Source organism: Nansenia antarctica, assembly GCF_963989245.1.
Source record: "Nansenia antarctica genome assembly, chromosome: 3".
Classification (NCBI taxonomy): Eukaryota; Metazoa; Chordata; class Actinopteri; order Argentiniformes; family Microstomatidae; genus Nansenia; species Nansenia antarctica.
Window position 1 is genome coordinate 1,682,060 of NC_137688.1, and position 24,916 is coordinate 1,706,975.

The window sequence follows — 24,916 nt, forward strand, 5'->3', positions numbered from 1 at the left end:
AGGAGCATAGTAAGAAATTAAAAATGACAATGAATAAAAGCAAATATAAGAAGTAAGATAAAACATTTAATAAGGCAATAGTTAATGGGAAAAAAGACATTGATAGAAGTGTTTGTGTTTAATCATAACTGGTGAAAAAAAAACATGAAGGTTTTTAGCTTAGATTTAAATATTTTAAGGGTTTGGGCCTGTTTGATTTCTTCAGGGAGTTTGTTCCCGGAGCATGCAGCAGCGTGACTGAAAGCTGCTGCACCGTGTTTTGTTTTTACTCTTGGAATTATTAGCTGATTAGTCAGTAGCTGACCTTAGGGACCTTCCACACTGAACACTGAACACTTAAAACGTCAACCTTAACCAGTACTCTGACCGAGGACGCTCGTGCTAAACGTGAGCCCTTCAGCCTCAACTCTCAGCCAGGATTTATCCCAATTCTCAAACTCAAACTGTCACCCGAATGTTTCCCCTAACTGTAACAGACACACCCTACTCCCTAACTTTTTTTTTTACCTTTATTTAAAATCTACTGGGGTGATTCGCAAAGCCTTGGTGATTCTCGCCTGCCTGCCTGAGTGCATGCTGGGTAAAGAGAGGAGGTCCTGATGCATGCTGGGTAGAGAGGAGGGTCCTGATGCATGCTGGGTAGAGAGAGGAGGAGGTCCTGATGCATGCTGGGTAAAGAGAGGAGGAGGGTCCTGATGCATGCTGGGTAGAGAGAGGAGGAGGGTCCTGATGCATGCTGGGTAGAGAGAGGAGGAGGGTCCTGATGCATGCTGGGTAAAGAGAGGAGGAGGGTCCTGATGCATGCTGGGTAGAGAGAGGAGGAGGGTCCTGATGCATGCTGGGTAGAGAGAGGAGGAGGTCCTGATGCATGCTGGGTAGAGAGAGGAGGTCCTGATGCATGCTGGGTAGAGAGAGGAGGGGGGTCCTGATGCATGCTGGGTAGAGAGAGGAGGGGGGTCCTGATGCATGCTGGGTAGAGAGAGGAGGAGGTCCTGATGCATGCTGGGTAGAGAGAGGAGGAGGGTCCTGATGCATGCTGGGTAAAGAGAGGAGGGGGGTCCTGATGCATGCTGGGTAAAGAGAGGAGGTCCTGATGCATGCTGGGTAAAGAGAGGAGGAGGTCCTGATGCATGCTGGGTAAAGAGAGGAGGTCCTGATGCATGCTGGGTAAAGAGAGGAGGAGGTCCTGATGCATGCTGGGTAGAGAGAGGAGGAGGGTCCTGATGCATGCTGGGTAAAGAGAGGAGGAGGGTCCTGATGCATGCTGGGTAAAGAGAGGAGGAGGTCCTGATGCATGCTGGGTAAAGAGAGGAGGAGGTCCTGATGCATGCTGGGTAGAGAGAGGAGGAGGGTCCTGATGCATGCTGGGTAAAGAGAGGAGGGGGTCCTGATGCATGCTGGGTAAAGAGAGGAGGGGGGTCCTGATGCATGCTGGGTAAAGAGTGTGTCCTCCCGGCCCACGCCCGCAGGCCTTACACTGTCTGTGTGACACGGAGAGAAAGGAGCAGACGCTCTTTAACACTAGAACGTCCATGAGTAAATGTGAAAAAGAAATGCCTGTGATTAACTCTTTGACCGCCAAACCCGGAAAATTCCGTGTTTTATGATAGAACGCTTGGCCGCCAATAACGGAATATTCCGGGTTTCAGAGTTATCACTGCCAGACGCTAGGGGGCTCTGTTATGCATCGTTTGACCAAGTATCCGCTTGTTAAGTCTGACGTCAAAAGTGACGTTTAGCCATTTCCGAGTCCAAATCAGAAATTCCCCGCACCAGAGTACCTGTGAACTACAGCGGTAGAATGACAGTTTAATCGTTTTTTAGACTCGGATCTATTCATACAACAAGGGACACAATACTTTCCTGTTTTCTCCATATTGTCAGGGTATTTGAGCCTCGGAAAAGCGCTATATAAATATAATTAATTATTATTATTATTTCGGCATTTCGAAGACAGCGCCTCAGCCAACGTTGGACCCGGAAACACGTCACGATTTAACAAGCGGATTACACATGTCCATCCTTCACCAAGCCAACAGGAATGGTTTTCCAGTGTGTAATACGCGGGATTATCAAATCACAGTCGCGCCACTTTTTCCCCAAAGATGCCGCGGCCTAAAAGCTATTCAGCAGCTGAAATAGCTAAATTTGTCATGTCCAAACTGTGGGACTCAGACCGAGAGGTTTTTGATGAGGCAGGTGATTTACATTACGGCCGTAATAGTGACTTTGAGCCGGAGGACAGTGTGACGCGACAGACGGAGACGCAGGGGAACGGCGGTGTAGAAGATGATGGACAAGGTAAGCCAATTCACTGAATAACGAGTACAGCAATGTGCAATATTATCATACAGTAACGTTGGGTCAACGTTATAAACGTTATCCCTCTGGAGTCGGCAAGACCGGAGGCAGTTTTTAAAAAAGAAAAGTGAGTTTTTTAGAGACTCTCTCTTCATGTGCGAATGGCTCCAGTTCTGACGTTAGTAACAACATTACTAAAACGATCTTTTTTGCTATTTAGATGTTGGATGTATTTTGTCAACAGTACATAGCCAAGAGTTTGCTGCACAACTTAGTTTTATAACATAGTGTTAGCTAGTGTTATACTAATTCTAATTATTTACACATCAAACAGTGCACAGTGCTAAGCGCCGAAGACGAATTAGGAGCGGCGCTGTGAATGAAGCGGGAACATCAGGACCCCTCGTCGGATGCAAGTTAGTAACTCGTCACATTCCCTTGCTAGAGGTAAGACACAGATCTCTACCAGCTGGTGCGGGCGGGAATATAGTTTTAGTTAGTGTTATACTAATTCTAATTATGTACACATCAAACAGCGCACAGTGCTAAGCCTTCAAGCCCCCCCCCCCCCCTGTCGGATTCAGATTCAGACCCGGGTTCAGACCGAGATTGGACCCGAAGTGCAAGGTCACGTTCCCCTGTCCAAGGTGACACACATCAGATCATCTTATTGTATTTATATTTCTACCAGCTACATTGTCTTTTTAACAGTTTTATCTATTTACTTCTTATATTTGCTTTTATTCATTGCAATTTTTATTTTCTTACAATGCTCCTCTTGCTGTATTTTTAAATAATACATGTAAAGCACTTTGAATTACCCCTGTTGTATGAAATGTGCTATACAAATAAACTTGCCTTGCCTTATAGGCAAGTTTCCATGATTATTTTCAAATGTGTCACATGTATAAAAAGAAACACATTCTTTTATCTTCTCAAAATATCCATTACTACTGATCCTGTTCATAATGAATATTAGAAAATTAACATAACATGTAGGACTAAATGGCTCCTACAATGAGATTCATTATGTGTATTATAGGTTTATAATGTCAAATGGGTCAAACGGGTCTTGGGGGTGAAAATAAACAGTTTTTCCACAAAAACACGTTTTTCTCTGTTTTTTGTCCGAAAAGTAGTTTTTTGATGAAAATTACCAACATTGAAGTGTTCACTGAACATGCTAGGAAGAAGATAGAATCAAACTGGTCTCTTCTTTCTTCTGATGTATTCAGTGTTTACATATTAATAGAACAGAATATTCTGTGAATTTTTGAAGATGAGTCAAAATGATCAAAAAGGCTGGCGCTGGCTTGCAACTTTTTCAGAAAACTCTGGCGGTGAAAGAGTTAAAGCAAAGTGTTTATATCTTTGCACTCGATCAAATTCAGGACCCTCCTTTCATGACGTGTCCTAGATATGTGGTGTTCTACCACCCAGTATCCTTACATTTTCAACATCACATCAGGATAAGCTAGTATGAAGATATTTGGCAGTTTTTCTGTGTAGGAGGAGGCAGGCTAATTTACAAGCGGCCAACTAGTGGTGGTTGTGTGTAAGTAGCAGCTTGAGCATTGTAAAGAGGGGGGTGATTTGGTCATTTTATTATAGTAGGTAAAAAAAGCCACGGCTGTTCTAAGTGTTCATTTATCAATTCTCCTATCAGGCTCACTGACATTACTGCTAGCCGTACCCGAATCTACCCCAAACGCGTAAGCTAAAAGCAGTGAGTTATAAAGACAGGTCCTGGTCCCTGCCTGGCCACTTCTCAGCAGCCCAGTCAGCACGATCCTCTGGGGCAGTCTGCCAAACGCATCCAATCATCTCCTCTCTCTCTCTCTCTCTCTCTCTCTCTCTCTCTCTCTCTCTCTCTCTCTCTCTCTCTCTCTCTGTCTCTCTGTCTCTCTCTCTCTCTCTCTCTCTCTCTCTCCCTCTCTCTCTCTCTCTCTCTCTCCCCCTCTCTCTCTGTCTCTCTCTGTCTCTGTCTCTCTCTCTCTCTCTCTCTCTCTCTTCCTCCCTCTCTCTCTCTCTCTCTCTCTCTATCTCTCTCTCTCTCTCTCTCTCTGGCCCTGCCTCTCTCCAGGCCCTTCACATCCACCACACTCCCATATAGCACAGGAGGGCTAGGGTAGGAGGACTAGCACAGGAAAACTAGACTACACCACTGGCTCATACGCTAACCAAAACAACACACAAAGCCAATAAACCGTGCGAGGAGCTATAGCCCCCCCCCCCTCTCTCTCTCTCTCTCTCTCTCTCTCTCTCTCTCTCTCTCTCTCTCTCTCTCTCTCTCTCTCTCTCTCTCTCTCTCTCTCCATCCCAAACATCCATGGTATGGGAACTCTTATCCACACCATGATGGGAGGGGCTGCCATCTGATGCAGGCTTTCAACCTCAGATCAATGACTTCAGAACGAGTCATAATAAATATGACGTTCACGTTTGAAAATGTGAGTCAGAGCAGGAAGAAGAATGACAGATGACATAAGGGGCGGTGGAGGGTTCCAGAGGCAGCATACGCTTCTTGTACTTCATGAACATCATTCTTGTACATCACCGGCGCCCCCCTCCCCTCTCTGGAGGAGCTGAACAAAACACGCTGTCTCAGGAGGGCCTCCAAGATCTCCAAGGACCCGACCCACCCTGGGCACGAACACTTTGTCAAGCTGCCCTCGAACAGGAGGTACAGGACCCCGGCCGCTAAGACAAACAGACTGAAGAACAGCTTCTACCACAGGGCCGTCAAGGCCCTGAACACAGAAAAGGCCTAAGTTCTGGGCCCAGGACAGTCCGGACGGATAGTATGGCAGCTAGTGCTGAGGCACAAACATGTACATTTTCAAGCCTGCAAACTGTGACACTTTAAAATAATGTGAAAAAATACTTTCTTGTGCAATATGACAACCCTAGTTGACTATCTGTGCAGTATAGTACAGTGGATTGTGTACATAGCCTTTATTGATGTAAACCAGCTCCTTACCTTCTTGTGATTTTATGCATCTATGCTTTTTCTAAAATGTGTTTCTTTTTCCTTTCCTAAACACCAGGGGAGCCACCCCTCCTAAATTTCGTTGTTTGGTACCTGTACTGTAGCAATGACAAATAAAGTCTATCTATCTATCTATGAGGAAGTAGCGTCCGCTGTCGGCCAATCAGAAAGGCTTTTGGGTACTTCCAGATCTACTCCTCTTCCCTTTTTATCCCATCGCTGTACTTCCATGTTGTGATGTATGTCTAGTTAATGAGAGCCTGTTGCTATACTGCTCTGATACATTTGCTTGTATACAATGTTTATTTAAAACATTTTTAGAGAACGGCTTATGACATCTGGCCACAGGGACGACAGTTGAAAAGTAGCCATTTGGCTAACACTGACTCATTTACCAACTGGTTTATTAGTGTGTACTGTCCCTGGTCAATAAATAAATAAATTAATAAATAAATAAAATAAATGTGCATTGGTACTTCCCACTCTCCTGTTTCATGTCCAACTCCATTCCCCCTCCTGAGCATTATGTCTTGTTAGGCTGCGTTCAGAGACGTGTCGTGACGTTAGAATTATAAGGTTCTATCTCCATTTTTGGTCAAAATGTAGTTTTTTTTACATAATCTGATCCATTAGGTGTTTATTAATGCCTGTGTGGTGTTATTTTTTCAATGTTGACATTTTTGAGTTAGTAATTCATAAAATACAAAGGTTCCATCTCACAAAACATAATGGAATGTAAAAACGTTGACGCTCAATATCTCTGAACTGCCCTAAACGAAGATAGAACCTTATCATTCTAAACTACCCTAGACGGTTCTGATTCTAAACTCACGGTATGTTTTACAACGATAAGATACTTCATTCCTTTACGTTCTGAGCAGCAGAGTTTTGCAGAGGGGTTCGGTGATAATGTATTGTGAAATGTGTAAATGTATGGCACACCAGGCAATGACTAACTGCTGCATTCAAAACTCCCTTTAGATCACACCCTCAAGGCTCAATCCCATTTCTTATTTTTACCCCCTATCCCTCATTTTCGAGTGCCACTCGTTTTTTCAGCTTGCCCCTCTGAGAACAAGGGGTAGTGGTTGGAATCGTCCCGTATGAAATGGTTTAACCCTTCAAGACCCTGATACGTCATCAGCAGTATCATAGAAAAGCATGGACCCTCGCAATTCGTTCACAACTCATACATTTCACGCTAGCAATCGATCGAATGCAATCGATCAAATTCATCATAGAACAATGCAGGCCAGTTCATGACAGAATAGCGGTGCTCTGTTGCCTAGCAGACCATGCTCCTACCATGCCAGTCTGATACTAGAGGAGTGGTAACAATTGCGACAACTTTGCTGCTGGACATAAGTTAACTTCCGGGCATCATAGGCCATCAAAGGGGAGAAATACGACAGGGAAATATGCCAAAATGGGGGACTGTCATGCACAATTGTAGGTGCGGTTTGTGTGTGTCGTTGTCTTTTGATGTTTTGTGGGTGTTGTTGTTTTGTTTTTCTGTATCTGTATGTTACGGTATGTTCTCTGTGTCTGTGTGTCTTGGTCGTCGTTATGCTAGATGTGTGGCATTTTCTTGCCAAACTGGCACACTGTATAATAAATAGATTTTATTTTCCCCCCAGTGAGTATGTTTGTTTTTTGAGCGCCTCTCTTCAATTGATTTCTCAACCCTGGGACAGCTCAGACTGACTCAAACCTGTAGTCTGACCCCCTGCCATTGAAACACCGCCAAAACCCCTAAGACCACAAACTTGGCTCTTGTGTGTGTGTCGAGAAGCTAACAGCGAATAATATTTGACTTTGACCGAAGAGCAAACATGTTCTGGAACTTGGAAGAAGCCCTAGCATTTCAAGACCCCCCTTTTTCATTTACTCAATGTCACATTTCACTACACGGAGAAATGTTTAAATTTAATATTTCAAGAAAACAAATCGCTCAATCTCTCTCTTTTGTTTGTTTTTACCCCTTCTAGTATGCCGGATAGCCTGCCACAAGAAATGTGAGGTGAAGGTAAGGCATCTTTCTTCCTAACATTGCACACATTAGAAACACATTAGAAACACATTAGAAACACATTAGAAACACATGCAGCATCTTTCCACACGGGATGCAACGGGATGAGTGACAGTCTCAAGGTACTATGCGTTAAATAAGAGCAGCACACGAGTTGAGGGGGATGAAGGGGGATGGCATCCCCCCCTGAAATAAAAACAGTCAAAATCATCCCCCTTCTAAAACTGCCATCCCCCCTTTCCATCCGTTATGTCATTTTATCAATGGACGTGGTATTACTGCTATTTCAACATTTAGTTTTGTGCATATGTAGTAAAACACTGTGGGCGAGGGAGCATGCACGCACACATGCAATGATATTTTTACCACCACCAAGTCACTGACACTGAAGTCACTGACACTGAAGTCACTGACGCTGTGGGGATGCTAAAACTGTCCCCATATGATCAAATCCACCATCCCCCCTGAATTTCTTGTACAACTTGAGTACTGGACAAGAGGCCTATGGTCCTGTTACGAAGACACACCGTAACCTCTGAGAAGTGTTTCAACTGTGTGATCATACGGTGTCGAAAAATGACTCAAGTTGTCTGGGTTCTTCAGTTAATCTCGACTCTGTAATTTCCCCTTTGAAGCCGATCCAATCTTATCAGGAGGGAAATGCTCTGTTGATGAGGAAGCCAGAGAGCTTCGTTTGGGAACGGTGTTCTTGCGTTCTCTGAAAATCTGAAAAATCTCAAAACAAGTGCACGCTGTCCCGGAGAGTGTTTGGTTTGGCCGAACCGTTGCATGTTGGCGATCGCCCTCCTCTCTAAAAATAAAGCCTCTGTCTACATCGCTAGAGGGGTCGTTACATGACGGACTTGTTGTTGAAGCTGGGGCACTTATAAGGAATGGGAGGGAGAGAGGAAGAGAGAAAGATGGAGAGAGAGAGAGAGAGAGAGAGAGAGGGAGAGAGGAAGAGAGAAAGATGGAGAGAGAGAGAGAGAGAGAGACAGACAGTGAGAGAGAGAGAGAGAGAGAGAGAGAGAGAGAGAGAGAGAGAGAGAGAGAGAGAGAGAGAGAGAGAGGGGGGAAGAATGAAAGAGTGAGAGCTTGATAGGGTTGCGTTGGTGTCGCGGAACGATAGCAGTGAGAGATTTACAATAGACTTACACTCCCCATGCCACCACACACACACACACACACACACACACACACACACACACACACACACACACACACACACACACAGACACACACAGACACACAGACACACTTACTGCATCTGGCAGCCATTATTGAAATGGTCCAGAACTGCCAGCTCTACCCAGTCCTCTCCTCCAGCCTGACTGGCAGGAAATGCCAATGGTGCAAAGCAGCCTGGCGAGGTGAGGGGGGGGGGGTTCAGAGTTCACCAGCCTCCGAGGGCTCACCACGGCAACAGCCCCCCCACATCAACCTCTCGAGCTGGACACACGTTTTGCTTTCATTTTATTATTAATTTGATTTAATGGATCTCATTGTCTTGTGTATTATGTTATTCTACACCTCAAGGTGTTTCCTATCAAATGACATCCTTCTTTTGGATCTGATCATCATATGTGTAATGTTATAAGCGGGGGCGGCTCTGAAGGGCGGCTGTGGCGCAGGAGGTAGAGGCTGTGTCTCAGGAGGTAGAGGCTGTGTCTCAGGAGGTAGAGGCTGTGTCTCAGGAGGTAGAGGCTGTGTCTCAGGAGGTAGAGGCTGTGTCTCAGGAGGTAGAGGCTGTGTATCAGGAGGTAGAGGCTGTGACTCAGGAGGTAGAGGCTGTGACTCAGGAGGTAGAGGCTGTGTCTCAGGAGGTAGAGGCTGTGTCTCAGGAGGTAGAGGCTGTGTCTCAGGAGGTAGAGGCTGTGTCTCAGGAGGTAGAGGCTGGTGGAGGTAGAGGCTGTGTCTCAGGAGGTAGAGGAGTCTGTGTCTCAGGAGGTAGAGGCTGTGACTCAGGAGGTAGAGGCTGTGACTCAGGAGGTAGAGGCTGTGTCTCAGGAGGTAGAGGCTGTGTCTCAGGAGGTAGAGGCTGTGTCTCAGGAGGTAGAGGCTGTGACTCAGGAGGTAGAGGCTGTGACTCAGGAGGTAGAGTCGGCGTCTAATGATCGGAAGGTTGGCTGATCGGCGGTACGAGCCCCGGCTGGCCACATGTCGAAGTGTCCTTGGGCAAGACAGTGAACCCCAAAATTGCTCCCAGTGAGCGGGCCGGCCGGCGCGTTACAAGGCAGCTTGCCGCCACTGGTGTGTGAATGCGTGTGTGAATGGGTGAATGAGAGGTCGTTGTAAAGCGCTTTGGAGCAGCAAAAAAGGCGCTATATAAGCGCAGTCCAGTCCATCCAAATGACGTCCTTCTTTTGTATCTGATCATCACGTGTCTAATGTTATGAGCAGTTCAGTTTGGGTCGTCTGGTTTCAGTGAGATTAGTCCAATAGGCCATGAAGCTGCTGTAACTCAGTCAACACTCTTACAGCGAAACACTCTCATGACCGCAGAATGTTCTTCCCCGAACAATGACATTTGAAATATAGTTACAACACAAACAAGAGACGAACGAAGGGTACATAGTACTTCCAGGGCAATAATACAAATAATGTTTGTGTTGTCAGGAGTACTTGTCGATGTTAGAGAGGTTTGTAAGACAAGCGACCGAGCTGATGACTTTGGTGCGTGATTAATAAACGTCCAGACACTCCCAACCTGCATAAATACATTCTTCCTCCTTTTACGATCAGAGAGAGACACATTCCCCTCTCTAATCTCGTTTTAAGGTCATAATATCCTTGGCAGGATGCGATTCACTCCGAGCCCCGACGTTAAGGGGAGTCGTGAGTGATTAGCGATAAAGTTGCTCTTTATCTTGCTCACGATCAGCAGTCGATCAAGCTTGTGTGGATGGTTGTTTTTATGAATTGTGAATTAAAGAAATAAGCCCCTGAATCCACTCCATCCTACCTAACGCTCCTAACCATCCTACCTAACACTCCTATCCTCCATCCTACCTAACACTCCTATCCTCCATCCTACCTAACACTCCTATCCTCCATCCTACCTAACACTCCTATCCATCCTACCTAACACTCAGCCTCCATCCTACCTAACACTCCTATCCATCCTACCTAACACTTAGCCCAGTTGGTTTCCTAGACGATCTTCCCACGTTTGGAGTCTGATTGGTTGTAATCTCTCTGGCTGAGACAGATTCCACACTGACTCTCCATAGTTATAAATCTCCACGTCCATATTTAGATAAGACTCACACTTGGCCTCTACTGCATAACCTCAGCCTCTAAAAACAAATGGTTAGTCTTGTGCGTGTGATGGAGAGATTGTGTGTGTGTGTGCGTGTGTGTGTGTGTGTCTGTGTGTGTGTGTGTTCCTGTGTTTGCATAATAGCAAGTGTGCATGAGTATAAGCATTTCTGTGCATACCTTTGGTGTGTGTGTGTGTGTGTGTGTGTGTTTGTCAAGATTCAAGATGGTTATTCGTCACTCTGGTTATTCAAGTACAATCATGTGAGATAATTTGAATCCCTCTGTTGAATCTTGATCTTCAGTTCCTTCCCGATTCTTTTGTTGAACCAGTTGAGAGTCTCCTGCAGTTTGGATGTTTGGACCTCATCATTCTGGTGGATGACAACAGATTCTTCTCAAGAATTTGATTCCACCAGTACCATGTGAAGAGAAACAGCCCTATTCGGCTGTTAGGTCGTGACGTGTTTCCGGGTCCAACGTTGGCTGAGGCGCTCTCTTCGAAATGCCGCAGTAATAATAATAATTCATTATATTTGTATAGCGCTTTTCCGAGGCTCAAAGACGCTGACAATATGGGGAAAACAGGAAGTGCTGTGTCCTTTCTTGTATGAATAGATCCCAGTCTAAAAAACGATTGAACTGTCATTCTACCGCTGTAGTACACTGGTACTCTGGTGCTTTAGTACACTGGTACTCTGGTGCTTTAGTACACTGGTACTCTGGTTCTTTAGTACACTGGTACTCTGGTGCTTTAGTACCCTGGTACTCTGGTGCTTTAGTACACTGGTACAGACTGGTTGCAGGGAATTTCTAGTTTGGACCCGGAAATTGCTAAACGTCACATTTGACGTCAGACTTAACAACCGAATACCATGATGCTTCCACCTCCCAACTTCACTGTAGGTATGGTAGTTTGGTATTTCTGTTGTCGTCTTCAGTAATGGAGTCTTCCCGGGTGATCGCGGATGGAGACCGTGGCGTTGGAGTGAAGTGACTATTGTTTTCTTTGTGGCGGCTGTACCCGCTGCTTCCAGGTCTTTCTGGAGCTCTGCTGGAGTGGTCCTTGGCTCTTGGGCGACTCTTACGACTAACTTGTTGACCGCCTGATCAGAAACCTTGCGAGGAGCTCCTGTGCGTGGCCAGTCGATGGTCGAGTGATGTTCCTTCCACTTGCGGATAATGGCCCCAATGACGCTTACTTTAAGCATTATGGAACGAGAAGCCGCTGTGGTATATGGTGGATATTTAATCCATCATATCTAAGGTTGTGTCTAAGGCCGTTGTGCCCTTGAGCAAGGCTACGTAACCCCTAATTACTCCCAGGGGCGCTGACTATGGCTGAAACTGTGCCTAGAACAAAAAAATAATTATGTAGGCCTTGTTGTTCTCTGTGAAATGACAACAAGGTTGAATGTGATTACGCTCGCAGGCAGACAGAGTGTGCGTGTGCGTGTGTGTGTGTGTGTGTGTGTGTCTTGCAGGCAGACAGAGTGTGCGGGCAGACAGAGTGTGCTGGGCCTTTGTCAGTTGTGACAACGATGGAAAGTAGTTTGTTGGCGGTTAGAGAGCCAAGGACGTCAGAATTTCACAAGTGTCTGACAGAGACGAAAGGCAAACAGCACCTGTGCACAGATATGACATCACCTCCCGACCTCGGCGTGAAAATAGAGACGCACGTCGACGTGACACTTCACCCTGGTTTGGATGAAGCGACCCCTGTTGTTTCCTCTGGGGGGGTGGACAAAAGTGGAACGATCCAACACTGTCCTCTTCCCACCTTCATCTAGCTATCTTTCCTGCTCCCTCCCTCTCTCTCTCTCTCTCCTTCTTACCATTCTCTCCACCACTCCCTCTTTCCTTCTCTCCTCCATCTATGTCCAGACAACCTCACACTCACTCTCTCTTGCACTTACATACTTTCAAACACTTTCTCTCACACACACTCGCACACACGCAGACACACACACACGCACAGACGCACACACACACACACACACACACACAGACACACACACACACACAGACACACACACACACACGCACGCACACACACACGCACGCACACACACACACACACACACACACACAGACGCACACACACACACACATAGACACACACACACACACACACACACACACACACGCACACACACATAGACACACACATAGACACACACACACACACACACACACACACACACACACACACACACTATGAACAATTTGACCCACTTTCATCATACACACTTCCAAATGTTGCCTTTAGAACTTCCAGATGTTATTGCCGGACTAACCTTGTCCCCAGGCTATCGTGCACAGCACACATAAGCATGGAATAACAACGACTCAAACCTGGCCTCAATAGAAGTGAATCGACTAAGTAACGTATTGTTATTTCAGTGAATCACACAGCTGTCGGGCATAGCTCCTCATAGCTCCATCAGACTATCTGTCACGTGTGAGCACACGGGGAGAAGAAGTGCTGTGGGAGATGATTGATTGATGTGAAGTACCGTTTTCCTGCTGTCTTTCTATTGGCTTAAAGGCTAAAGCTAAGGCCAAGTTTCATCAAACAATCAATCAATTCGGTTTATTTGTGCAGCACTCAGGAGGTCACGGGGTCCATAGTTGAAGGGCAGCTTTCTGATTGGGCCAGGGTGGGGCGGCGAGGACCAGGATGTAGGGTGGAGGGAGGGAGGGTGTCTGAACCAGGGTGTAGGGTGGAGGGAGGGAGGGTGTCTGAACCAGGGTGTAGGGTGGAGGGAGGGAGGGTGTCTGAACCAGGGTGTAGGGTGGAGGGAGGGAGGGTGTCTGAACCAGGGTGTAGGGTGGAGGGAGGAGAGTCAGTCTGGACAGATTCGGGAGGTGGAGTCTAGTTTTTGAGGGGCTCAGAGCCATTAAGAAGCATAACGAGGACAACGCATCACTAGAACAACCATCTTTGCACTCGATCAAATTTCAGGACCCTCCTTTCATGACTTTTCCTAGATATATGTGCGTTCTACCACCCAGTATCCTCACATTTTCAAAATCACATCAGGATAAGCTAGTATGAAGGTATTTTGCTGTTTTTTTCTGTGTAGGAAGCAGGCTTAATTTACAAGCGGCCAACTAGTGGTCGTTGTGTGTAAGTAGCAGTTTAGCATTGTAAAGAGGCGAGGCGGCTCTTATTCGGTTGTTAAGTCGTGATGTCATAGAAGGTAAGATTCCACAGACCGCTGTGATGTCATAGAAGGTAACATTCCACAGATTTGTTTTCGTTCTAGTCGGTTGTTAAGTCGTGACGTGTTTCCGGGTCCAATGTTGGCTGAGGCGCTCTCTTCGAAATGCCTCAGTAGTAATAATAATTCATTATATTTGTATAGCGCTTTTCCGAGGCTCAAAGACGCTGACAATATGGGGAAAATGGGAAAGTGCTGTGTCCCTTGTTGTATGAATAGATCCCAGTCTAAAGATCCCAGATTGATTGATTGATTGACTGAGAATGTTTATTATGTGAAGCGCATTGAGTTGCATCTAAAATTTGATTTGATTTAAAAAACGATTGAACTGTCATTCTACCGCTGTAGTACTCTGGTACTATGGTGCTTTAGTACACTGGTACTCTGGTGCTTTAGTACACTGGTACTCTGGTGCTTTAGTACACTGGTACTATGGTGCTTTAGTACACTGGTACTCTGGTGCTTTAGTACACTGGTACTCTGGTGCTTTAGTACACTGGTACTCTGGTGCTTTAGTACACTGGTACTATGGTGCTTTAGTACACTGGTACTCTGGTGCTTTAGTACACTGGTACTCTGGTGCTTTAGTACACTGGTACTATGGTGCTTTAGTACACTGGTACTCTGGTGCTTTAGTACACTGGTACTCTAGTGCTTTAGTACACTGGTACTCTGGTGATTTAGTACACTGGTACTCTGGTGCTTTAGTACTCTGGTACTCTGGTGCTTTAGTACACTGGTACTCTGGTGCTTTAGTACACTGGTACTCTGGTGCTTTAGTACACTGGTACTCTGGTGCTTTAGTACACTGGTACTCTGGTGCTTTAGTACACTGGTACTATGGTGCTTTAGTACACTGGTACTATGGTGTTTTAGTACGCTGATACTCTGGTGCTTTAGTACACTGGTACTCTGGTGCTTTAGTACACTGATACTCTGGTGCTTTAGTACACTGGTACTCTGGTGCTTTAGTACACTGGTACTATGGTGCTTTAGTACACTGGTACTCTGGTGCTTTACTACACTGGTACTCTGGTGCTTTAGTACACTGGTACTATGGTGCTTTAGTACACTGGTACTCTGGTGCTTTAGTACACTGGTACTCTGGTGCTTTAGTACACTGGTACTCTGGTGCTTTAGTACACTGGTACTCTGGTGCTGTAGTACACTGGTACTCTGGTGCTTTAGTACACTGGTACTCTGGTGCTTTAGTACACTGGTACTCTGGTGCTTTAGTACACTGGTACTCTGGTGCTTTAGTACACTGGTACTCTGGTGCTTTAGTACACTGGTACTCTGGTGCTTTAGTACACTGGTACTCTAGTGCGGGGAATTTCTAGTTTGGACCCGGAAATTGCTAAACGTCACGTTTGACGTCAGACTTAACAACCGAATAGTAGGTAGAAAAGGCAGGGCTGTTCTAGTGTTAATCAGTAGGAGAAGATCAGCATAAAAGCAGGTGGCCGAAGGCCGCTGGCACATCCAACACACACCTAAAGGACCAGGCCAGCGTCCACTTCCACCACGTCCAGTCTGTCAGATCCAACACACACCTAAAGGACCAGGCCAGCGTCCACTTCAACCACGTCCGTCAGTCTGTCAGGGGCAGGCCGCCATAGGAACATCAGGCCGTCGGTCTAACAGACCTTTCACATGTTTGGGCGGAAGTCTCTGGCAATGAGACTGGATGTAGAACTGGTGTCTGTGTGTAAGGGAGTGTGTTAGGGAGTGTGTTAGGGACCAGAGTGTGTTAGGGAGTGGGTTAGGGACCAGAGTGTGTTAGGGAGTGTGTTAGGGAGTGTGTTAGGACCAGAGTGTGTTAGGGAGTGTGTTAGGACCAGAGTGTGTAAGGGAGTGTGTTAGGGAGTGTGTTAGGACCAGAGTGTGTTAGGGAGTGTGTTAGGACCAGAGTGTGTTAGGGAGTGTCTTAGGGATTGTGTTAGGGAGTGTGTTAGGGAGTGTGTAAGGGAGTGTGTTAGGGAGTGTGTAAGGGAGTGTGTTAGGGAGTGTGTTAGGGAGTGTGTTAGGGAGTGTGTTAGGGACCAGAGTGTGTTAGGGAGTGTGTTAGGGAGAGTGTTAGGGAGTGTGTTAAGGAGTGTGTTAGGGAGTGTGTTAGGAAGTGTGTTAGGGAGTGTGTTAGGGACCAGAGTGTGTTAGGGAGTGTGTTAGGGAGTGTGTTAGGGAGTGTGTTAGGGACCAGAGTGTGTTAGGGAGTGTGTTAGGAAGTGTGTTAGGGAGTGTGTTAGGGACCAGAGTGTGTTAGGGAGTGTGTTAGGGAGTGTGTTAGGGAGTGTGTTAGGGCCAGAGTGTGTTAGGGAGTGTGTTAGGGAGTGTGTTAGGGAGTGTGTTAGGACCAGAGTGTGTTAGGGAGTGTGTTAGGACCAGAGTGTGTTAGGGAGTGTGTTAGGACCAGAGTGTGTTAGGGAGTGTGTTAGGAGTGTGTTAGGGAGTGTGTTAGGGACCAGAGTGTGTTAGGGAGTGTGTTAGGGAGTGTGTTAGGGAGTGTGTTAAGGAGTGTGTTAGGGAGTGTGTTAGGGAGAGTGTGTTAGGGAGTGTTTTAGGGAGTGTGTTAGGGAGTGTGTTAGGGAGTGTGTTAGGGAGTGTGTTAGGGAGTGTGTTAGGGAGTGTGTTAGTACCAGAGTGTGTTAAGGAGTGTGTTAGGGACCAGAGTGTGTTAGGGAGTGTGTTAGGGAGTGTGTTAGGGAGTGTGTTAGGGAGAGTGTGTTAGGGAGTGTGTTAGGGAGTGTGTTAGGGAGTGTGTTAGGGAGTGTGTTAGGGAGTGATGAGGAGTGTGTTAGGGCCTGAGAAAGCAAAGAGGGTGAACATGAGTTCACACAACCAATCATCCACCACCACCACCACCCCCCTCCCCCCTCCCCCCTCTCTCCCCCCCCTCTCTTCCATGATGATGAAGTATGTGTTTTCGTTATCCCCCACCCCTGAACCATCCCACCTCTGTTTTGAAAACCCCCAAAAGGAAAAGCATGTTTTTGTTTGCACTGGCATGTCCTTTTTGTAACTAGCAGTTTTTTTCACACTGTTTTTGCGCCTCCTCACTCATTCTCCCTCGGCCAGACGGAGGCCTCTGCTTCAGAGTGAGGTTTCATTAGCCTTCCCGCTGATACCGGGAGACTTACGGCCACAGTTTGTTTATTGTCTTTACCACTGGAGTAGCTGCAGTTAGCTGCAGTCTGGCTAAACGTAGCAGTAGCTTGGAGGCAGGGTTGCCAGATGGGGGTGGGTTTTTATTCTATTTTACAAAACATCATTGGCAACAGACAGACATACAGTTTAGGGGGCCAGGCGATGATGGGCACCTGTGCCCAATAGTAATTAGCGGTTTTCTGACAATATAGGTTTTGGGCTGTTTTTTGGGAGGATTTAGCGGTTTTTAGACTGTGATGACTTAGGCTGGAAATTGTCAATCCTATCTGGCAACCCTGCTTGGAGGCCTGAGGCACAACATGAATGGCTCCAGGTCCGTAGCTCCTCGGTGTTGTCTTTGTCAAGCCTTCGGTTGAAAACAAATGACAGTTTTTTTATCTTCATGCAGTCAATCTGTAACGAGGCGGGCAAGATTGGCTTCCATGATGTGATGTAAGAACTGTGATTGAAAACACTCAATGACATTGAGGACATTGAGAACAGTGAGGACATTGAGAACATTGCACACCCATCCTCTACTAGAAAGGACAGTTTAGTTTAGTTATTATAGCTCATCTGCTCCTTATGGAAGGGACAGAATACTGGTTTATTTGTCTGTGCCTAACTGGCAAAGACGATTGCTCTCCCTCTGCTCAAAATGCTCGGTATAAGTCTATAGACAACCACGGTGTTGTCTGGTGAAATTAATCGGTGAAAAGTATTTTTTAAGAAAACGTTTCTGGGGACGTGCAGCAGGGAGCCGACTCATTCTCCTGGTGCACCACGACGTAGGGCATATTGTGCTTGAAATGGTGGCTTCCTTCATTGGAGTTAACCAACGGACCACAATGGATAGAATAGAAACCAAGTTACAGCATTCTTTGAAAAGTCCCAGTAGTGATCAGTTGGAGACGGTCTTCTCTGAGGTACGTTTGGGGATTTGGGGAACAGAAAACCCTTTGCCAAAGTCGTTCTTGTCCTTGGATCTGTTCCTCCTCTGCCTGGCGGGAGGTTCACCCTCAGAAGCAGCTGTCAGGATCATTTGGCACGGCGTGTTCCCTCATCTCCTGTTCCGGTGACTTACCTCTAATACAGTACGTTGCTATTGGACCTGATTTATTGCCCTGGGAGTAATTGGAAAGCTGTGTTGTCGTGAAGCATGAGCAAAGCTTTTTCATTATCTTATAGAAAATTGGCTAAAATAAGGGCTTTGGCATGGGAGGAAAGAGGGTAAAAGGGATTTCACTTTTCTGCTTAGCTAGAACTGCAGAGCGAAGTGCAAAAGAGGAATAGTGCCAGCCGCTTCACATCTTTCTTTTCTACCTTTGTGACTGTCCTGCTATAGTTCTCTTCTCCCCTCCAAAGACCAGTGACTCTAAAGCCTGGTGCACACAGATCATTTGGCCGATTTTGGCCTGATTTCCCCCCTTCCCACCAAAGACAGCAAACGCCCGATTATCGGATGGCTCTTTGACAATCTGACCATGAAAAAAACTGTACATCTAAAACATTTTACGGGTTATATCACGTAAATGGTTTTGTAATTGAAAAACTGTTTCTGTCTCTGACCTATTTTCCCTCTCGATGTGTCCTCAGCTGTGTGGAGGCAAGAGGAAGTCAACAACAGACTGGCAGGGTGACGAAGCCAAGTGAATCAGTCATGATGAAGGATTCATATTCATGATAATGAGAGAGAGAGAGAGAGAGAGAGGGGGGGAGAGAGGGAGAGAGAGAGGGAGAGAGAAGAGTGAGGGAGAGAGAGAGAGAGGGAAGAGAGCGAAGAAAGAAAGAGAGAGAGAAGAGAGAGAGAGAGCGAGAACGAGAGAACGAGAGAGAGAGAAGAGAGAGAGAGGGAAGAGAGCGAAGAAAGCAAGAGAGAGAGGGAAGAGAGAGAGATGAGAACGAATGAACAAAACAAGAAGATCAGCACACGATCAGTCGTGTGGGCAGTGTTTTGTTTGTGTGATTCTTATTCAGTTATGACATCATAATGACTTTGTGGCCTTTCAGGATAGAAATAGAACTTCATTATCCAATGATTGCCATGTTGCAACTGGCCTGGGACATCAGCCGAAAATTAGCCGACTAGACTAACGCTGCCTTTTTTTACTGTGTTTTATATGGTTCATGTATTTGGATTGTCCTCGATATAATAAACTAATAAACTAAACTAAACTAAACAATGGGTCTCGAGCCTAAAGGCCCTTAGGAGCAGGAGCCAATATCCTGTTTCAGTAGCGTGAGGTGGCTTGATGTACAAGTACAGGGATGAGCGTGAGAGAGAGATAGAGAGAGAGAGATGCTGGTATGTCTTACCCCCCAATCCAACCCTTAATGCTGAGTGCCAAGCATCGGGTACCATATGTTTTTAGTCGTTGGTATGACTCAGCCGGGGATCGAACTCACAACCTCCCAATCTCAGGCCGGACACTCTAACCACAAGGCCACTGAGCTGAATTAGGCGTACTCATGCTGGATCTGAAACAAAAACGTATAAACCCCTGGACAGAAACTGAGAACCCAAGGGGTTGGGAGACAAAAGGTAGTGGTAGGGTTTCCGCAGGGCTTTCATGGCCTTGGGGCGGCTGTGGCGCAGGAGGTAGAGCCGGCGTCTAATGATCGCAGGGTCGGCAGATCGGCGGTTCGAGCCCCGGCTGGCCACATGTCGAGGTGTCCTTGGGCAAGACACTAAACCCCAAATTGCTCCCAGTGAGCGGCCCGGCGCCTTGCATGGTAGCTAGCCGCCATTGGTGTGTGAATGTGTGTGTGAATGGGTGAATGAGAGGCCGTTGTAAAGCGCTTTGGATTAAGGCGCTATATATAAGTGCAGTCCATTTACCATTTGAAGAGACACGGAGGCCCTCGCCGCCCTGAGAAGCGTGTGTGTCGAGTCATCGTGAGAGACCGTTTGTATTCTCGAAAGTGCGAACATGTGGAATGTGTAGGAGAAAGACCGACCAGGAACAGACTTGAAGCTTTTAGAGTTTAAGTCAACACCTTGAAGAAGAAAAAACATCTGGTTGGCTCTCCTCTCTCCTCTCCTTTTCATTCTTCTGTCCATCTCTGTTGCGGGGCGTGTGAGTTGTACCATGTGCATAGATACAGTAGAAGAAAACACACTCTCAACCTCCGGCCAGATGGAGTCATCCAGTGTCTCTGGAAAGAATGTCTACACCAGGCCAAGTGAGTAAGAGTATGAACAGAGAGAGAGAGAGAGAGAGAGAGAGAGAGAGAGAGAGAGAGAGAGAGAGAGAGAGAGAGAGAGAGAGAGAGAGAGAGAGAGAGAGAGAGAGAGAGAGAGAGAGAGAGAGAGAGAGAGAGAGAGAGAGAGAGAGAGAGAGAGAGAGAGAGAGAGAGAGAGAGAGAGAGAGAGAGAGAGAGAGAGAGAGAGAGAGAGAGAGAGAGAGAGAGAGAGAGAGAGAGAGAGAGAGAGAGAGAGAGGGGGGGGGCAGAAGGATGAGTAAGCTACTCAATTGAAATTGGAATGATGCATCACTGTCTGTCAAACCCAGAATCAGACTCCACTGAACACTTAACTATCATGTTATGATAGTCAGCCTCAAAAGATTCTCCCTTCGTCCCTAAAGCTGCGTAACATAGCTGACTGTCACAAGGCAAACATCGCATGGCCGTTTCTCAAGCATTCCACTGGGGACCGTCTGCTGCTGCTGCTGTTGAGAAAGTCTGAGTCAGCGTCAGGAGAGAGGAGGAGGTTGGAAAACAAACCCAGCCAGCTGTGTCTCAAACCTCACCTCGCCCAGAAACCCCTGCCTGTCTACTACCATCACGAGCTGACCAATCAACACAGCCCTTAACCGTGTGAGAAAGTGTGGGAAAGATCAGATCTTTCCGGGACCCGTTTTTTTTTTGGCTCGCTTTCTGAAAAGCACAATATACGTATATCCGCTTCGCTTTGTGGAGTTAAAGGAAGAAATAAAGCATATAATGAATTCTTCATCCTTCGTGAAAATGTGTTGCGGGTTGTGTAGGGGTGATGTTCTCCCTCACTGGAATTCCCAGAATGCTTGGGTGTAAAAATCGCTCCAGAGCACTCTTCCCTTCCACACCACGTGTTGGCTTATACCTTTATCATGTGTACCGTACCCCGCTATGTATTCGGTTTCCTCCTCACACAATCCCACTACCTTCAAACGCCTGGTTATGGTTCTGTCAATGTGGATTACAGGCAGCAACAAAGGGATAATAGAGGCCATAAAAAACAGGACACAGGAAATATACCAGACCCATAACATATTAACACTTAACAGAGGCATGTATCTTTCCTCACACACACCTTAGGACCTCACACATGCACTACACGCGCACCACACGCACATATTGGGCTCTCTCACACACACACACACACACACACACACACACACACACACACACGTATACGCACGCACACAGAAAGCAGACACCAACACACCTACATTAGGGGTTATAAGTAGCTTTCATGTACACTCACACACACACACACACACACACACACACACACACACACACACACTCACACACACACACACACACACACACACACACACCCACACACACACACGGTTCCCAGGGCTATCTACTCATTTACCAAGTTGGGTGGGTGTAAGGGAGGGTATGCATTCAACTAGGCAACGCACTGTGTTGTTTTGGCAGCTATTCCAACAAGTCTTTGAGTGCTGCAAACCCCGCGCCCCACCCAACCCCTTCCTTCCTGGTCCGTGTTATTAACGGTGGATTAAACAACACATACCAAGGTGAGCACAACGCCAGGGGAAAATCATCCGAGGTGTTTCCCTTGAAGGAGGAAGCTCCCTCCGTGTCATTATTTAGAAACAACATGAAACAAAAGAGTCAAACGTTCCACTGCACCTACCTAACACCTATAATCTCTCTGGTTGAGAACGTGCTACTGTGTAGTAGCTGTCATTGGGACCGTGGACATGTGGTGTCATGAGATAATCAGTAATAACAGGCTAGGAGGGAAAGGGGATGAAGATCGTTGGCTAAGTGGTTTAGTCCAACAAAACACAAAACAACACACACACACAACACACACAACGCACGCACACACACACACACACAGACTTTACCAGTCTCCCAGTTATTAATAATGTTTATATTTACACTGTTTTCTGCTGTAACTACAGCATCAGAACAAGTTGAATGTTTACGTCTTTTTAGATGCTAAACATGCATCAAATTGGGTCCAAATATATATTGCATATGGCTGAGTGCCAGACACAGCACGTATTATAATGGCCAGACTTGGTACGAATTTTGGAGGCCAGCCCTAGGCATGGCATGGCAAGGCAAGGCTGGCAAGGCAAGGCAAGGCAAGGCAAGGCAAGGCAAGGTAAGGCAAGGTAAGGCAAGGCAAGTGTAGCCCAGCTACTAACGTGAGCTATGAGCATTTCAATAAATAAGTCCATTTAATAAATAAGCATCATTTCATGGTTATGTACACGGTTATTAACATTGTTATAAGTTTATAATGTGTACTTGTTTACAAACTCTAATGTGAGTTCGCTCATTGGTTATATGTCATTCATTCATTTCTTTATTTCATTGGTCCATCGGGAAGAGCTAGCCAATGAAATGTATGCTGAGAGAGAGGGGGCGGGACTTTGTACTAATAGCGTTAGGTTGCGTGTCAGAATGTTTGAGGACCTCGTCGAGGAAGTAAGACTTGTGTATGCTGTGTGTATTAACAATTCGGGAATCAACGAACAGTTATTCTTTTGGATGTTGGTGCACATTGAAGCTACCAGAGGTAAATACATATGTCTGGTGTTTGTTTATAAGCTACATCTACTCGTTGTAGTATGTTATATTTGACTGTAGAGCTAATCGCGGCTAGCGGTTAGCTTAGCATAATTACGTTAGCATGTTGCTAGCCTTTGCTGAGTGATAAATTGTTTCTAGCTTTATCAAAACGAAATAGCTATTGGATGTTGTAGCTCAGTGTATTCTGTTAATTCAGAATTGGAAGTCGAGAGACCAAGCCAAAGGAAAGCTCTCCGTTGGACAACGGAGACCGTTTCCAATCGCCTGGGGTAACTCGAGACCGTCCATTGAATCTTCGCGTCAGTGTACTTCAATCATTCTCCTGCGCTCGTGGGAGAGCGCTGGACCTCATCCCCCTCATCTCTGCCTCTTTTTACACCATCTTTCAAACCCCTCGTTTACCTACGAGTTCCCCACGAGGTTACGTGAGTACTGAACCACGCACGAGCTTTTGTTTGGACTCGTGTGGACGAGTGAAGTGGCCATAACAGTTTCAAGGCCCCCGCTCACAAGCACCGTCAGCTGCAACGGTAACACTAGTTAATGGACTGAGTTACAGAGTGCGTGTGTGTGTGTGAGTGTGGGCCCACCTTTTTATTTTACTGAATGATATATTGTACAATTGTGAATCCTTTGAGTTGACTTTGAGTTTATTGGAAACATTACATTTATTTCTTTGAAAGGAATTGGAATAGGCTTTGAGCCTATATTTTGTTATGTGATATTGTGATATTGTCTGTTGACATTGTATTGTGAATATTGTCTATTGACTTTGTATAACATTATAATTGACTACCAACACTTTAAATGTAGCATTTAGTAAATAAATATATACCCTTTGGTATTTGCATTTAAAGCCACTGTGTTGTGTCATAAACAGGTAATAGGAAATTCATATGATAATTAAAACATAAATACATTAAAAGGATTAAAAAGGAAGTCCTATTTAAAATACTTCCACATAGTTAATGGAGGCACTGATCGTCATAATTTGAATAGTTTATTATTACAGGTAATACCGCCACTTATTTAAAATAGAACTCAGGCCCCGCCCATATGGCAGGGGTTACACAAGGCAAGTTTATTTGTATAGCACATGTCATACAACAGGGGCAATTCAAAGTGCTTTACATATAGCATTTTTTTTTTTTACAAGAATAGATACATATATGTAGCAAATCAATAGATAAACATTTAACAACATAATAAGACAATGAATAAAAAGATGTAGATACAAGTGTTATTACTGCAACTGTATTCAAGTGCTGCCCTTCCTGATATGGTGTGTGAGATCCAGTGATGCCGATACTCTAATCTGAATACTTTTTTCAGTAACGAGTATTCTAACGCGCTACTATTTCCAAATCAGTAATCGGATTAAAGTTACTTATTCAAGTGACTGTGCGTTACTATTGCGTTACTACCTCATAACTTAGGCTAAATGCAGTATTTCTTTGTAATGTTCGATAGTAAACAAACATTTGTTTGCTTTTCTCGTGTCTTGGGGAGTGACGTCAGTGCTCACGTTTTCAACACGAGGTTGCAGCAGAATCGATCACGTGTATCACCACGCTGATTGCACAGTGTAAACAGAAGAATGGAGCGAGAACAGAGATATGCGTTAAACGGGTGCCTAGGCAGCTGCCAATAGTAACTAAAAAAGTAACTAGTAATCTAACTTAGTTACTTTTAAAATCAAGTAATCAGTAAAGTAACTAGATTACTTTTTAAAGACACAGAGTTGCCAATGGAGACATAGTCTACATCTGTCCTGTAGGTAGGATCTAAACCAGTTAGGTGATAGTTTGCTGTGGGCCAGCTCTGGTACACAAACATGTCACCCTAATACGATCCTCCCAGTCAGTCCTACATAGTACAGAACCATAGTCATACCAAAGTCATACCAAAGTCCTACCGTAGTACAGTACCATAGTCATACCAAAGTCATACACAAAGTCATACCCTCGTACAGTATTGTATCATTGTTTCCAGTGATTTGCTTGACTTCTGAATTGCGATTGAAAGAGGTTGAATTATATTATCGTTACATAATGAGTTAGAGACACAACTGTTTCTCTCTCTTACTCGTTGTAATTGTGTGTGCGTGTGTCTGTATGTGTGTGTGTGTGTGTGTGTGTGTGAGAGAGAGCGAGAGAAAGACAGAAAGAGAGAGAGAGGCCGGTTTTGAGC

At 45.7% G+C, this 24,916-nt stretch overlaps 1 protein-coding gene across 1 annotated transcript in view; it reads left to right on the plus strand.

Moving 5' to 3' along the window:
• LOC308153197 (tensin-1-like) overlaps positions 1-24,916 on the plus strand; it is a gene marked incomplete at both ends in the record, with an annotated part of 215,051 nt that overhangs the window by 54,774 nt on the left and 135,361 nt on the right. The window contains 1 exon segment of the mRNA XM_080526283.1: positions 7,279-7,316. Within this exon segment, the coding sequence (XP_080382409.1) occupies positions 7,279-7,316 (38 nt within the window).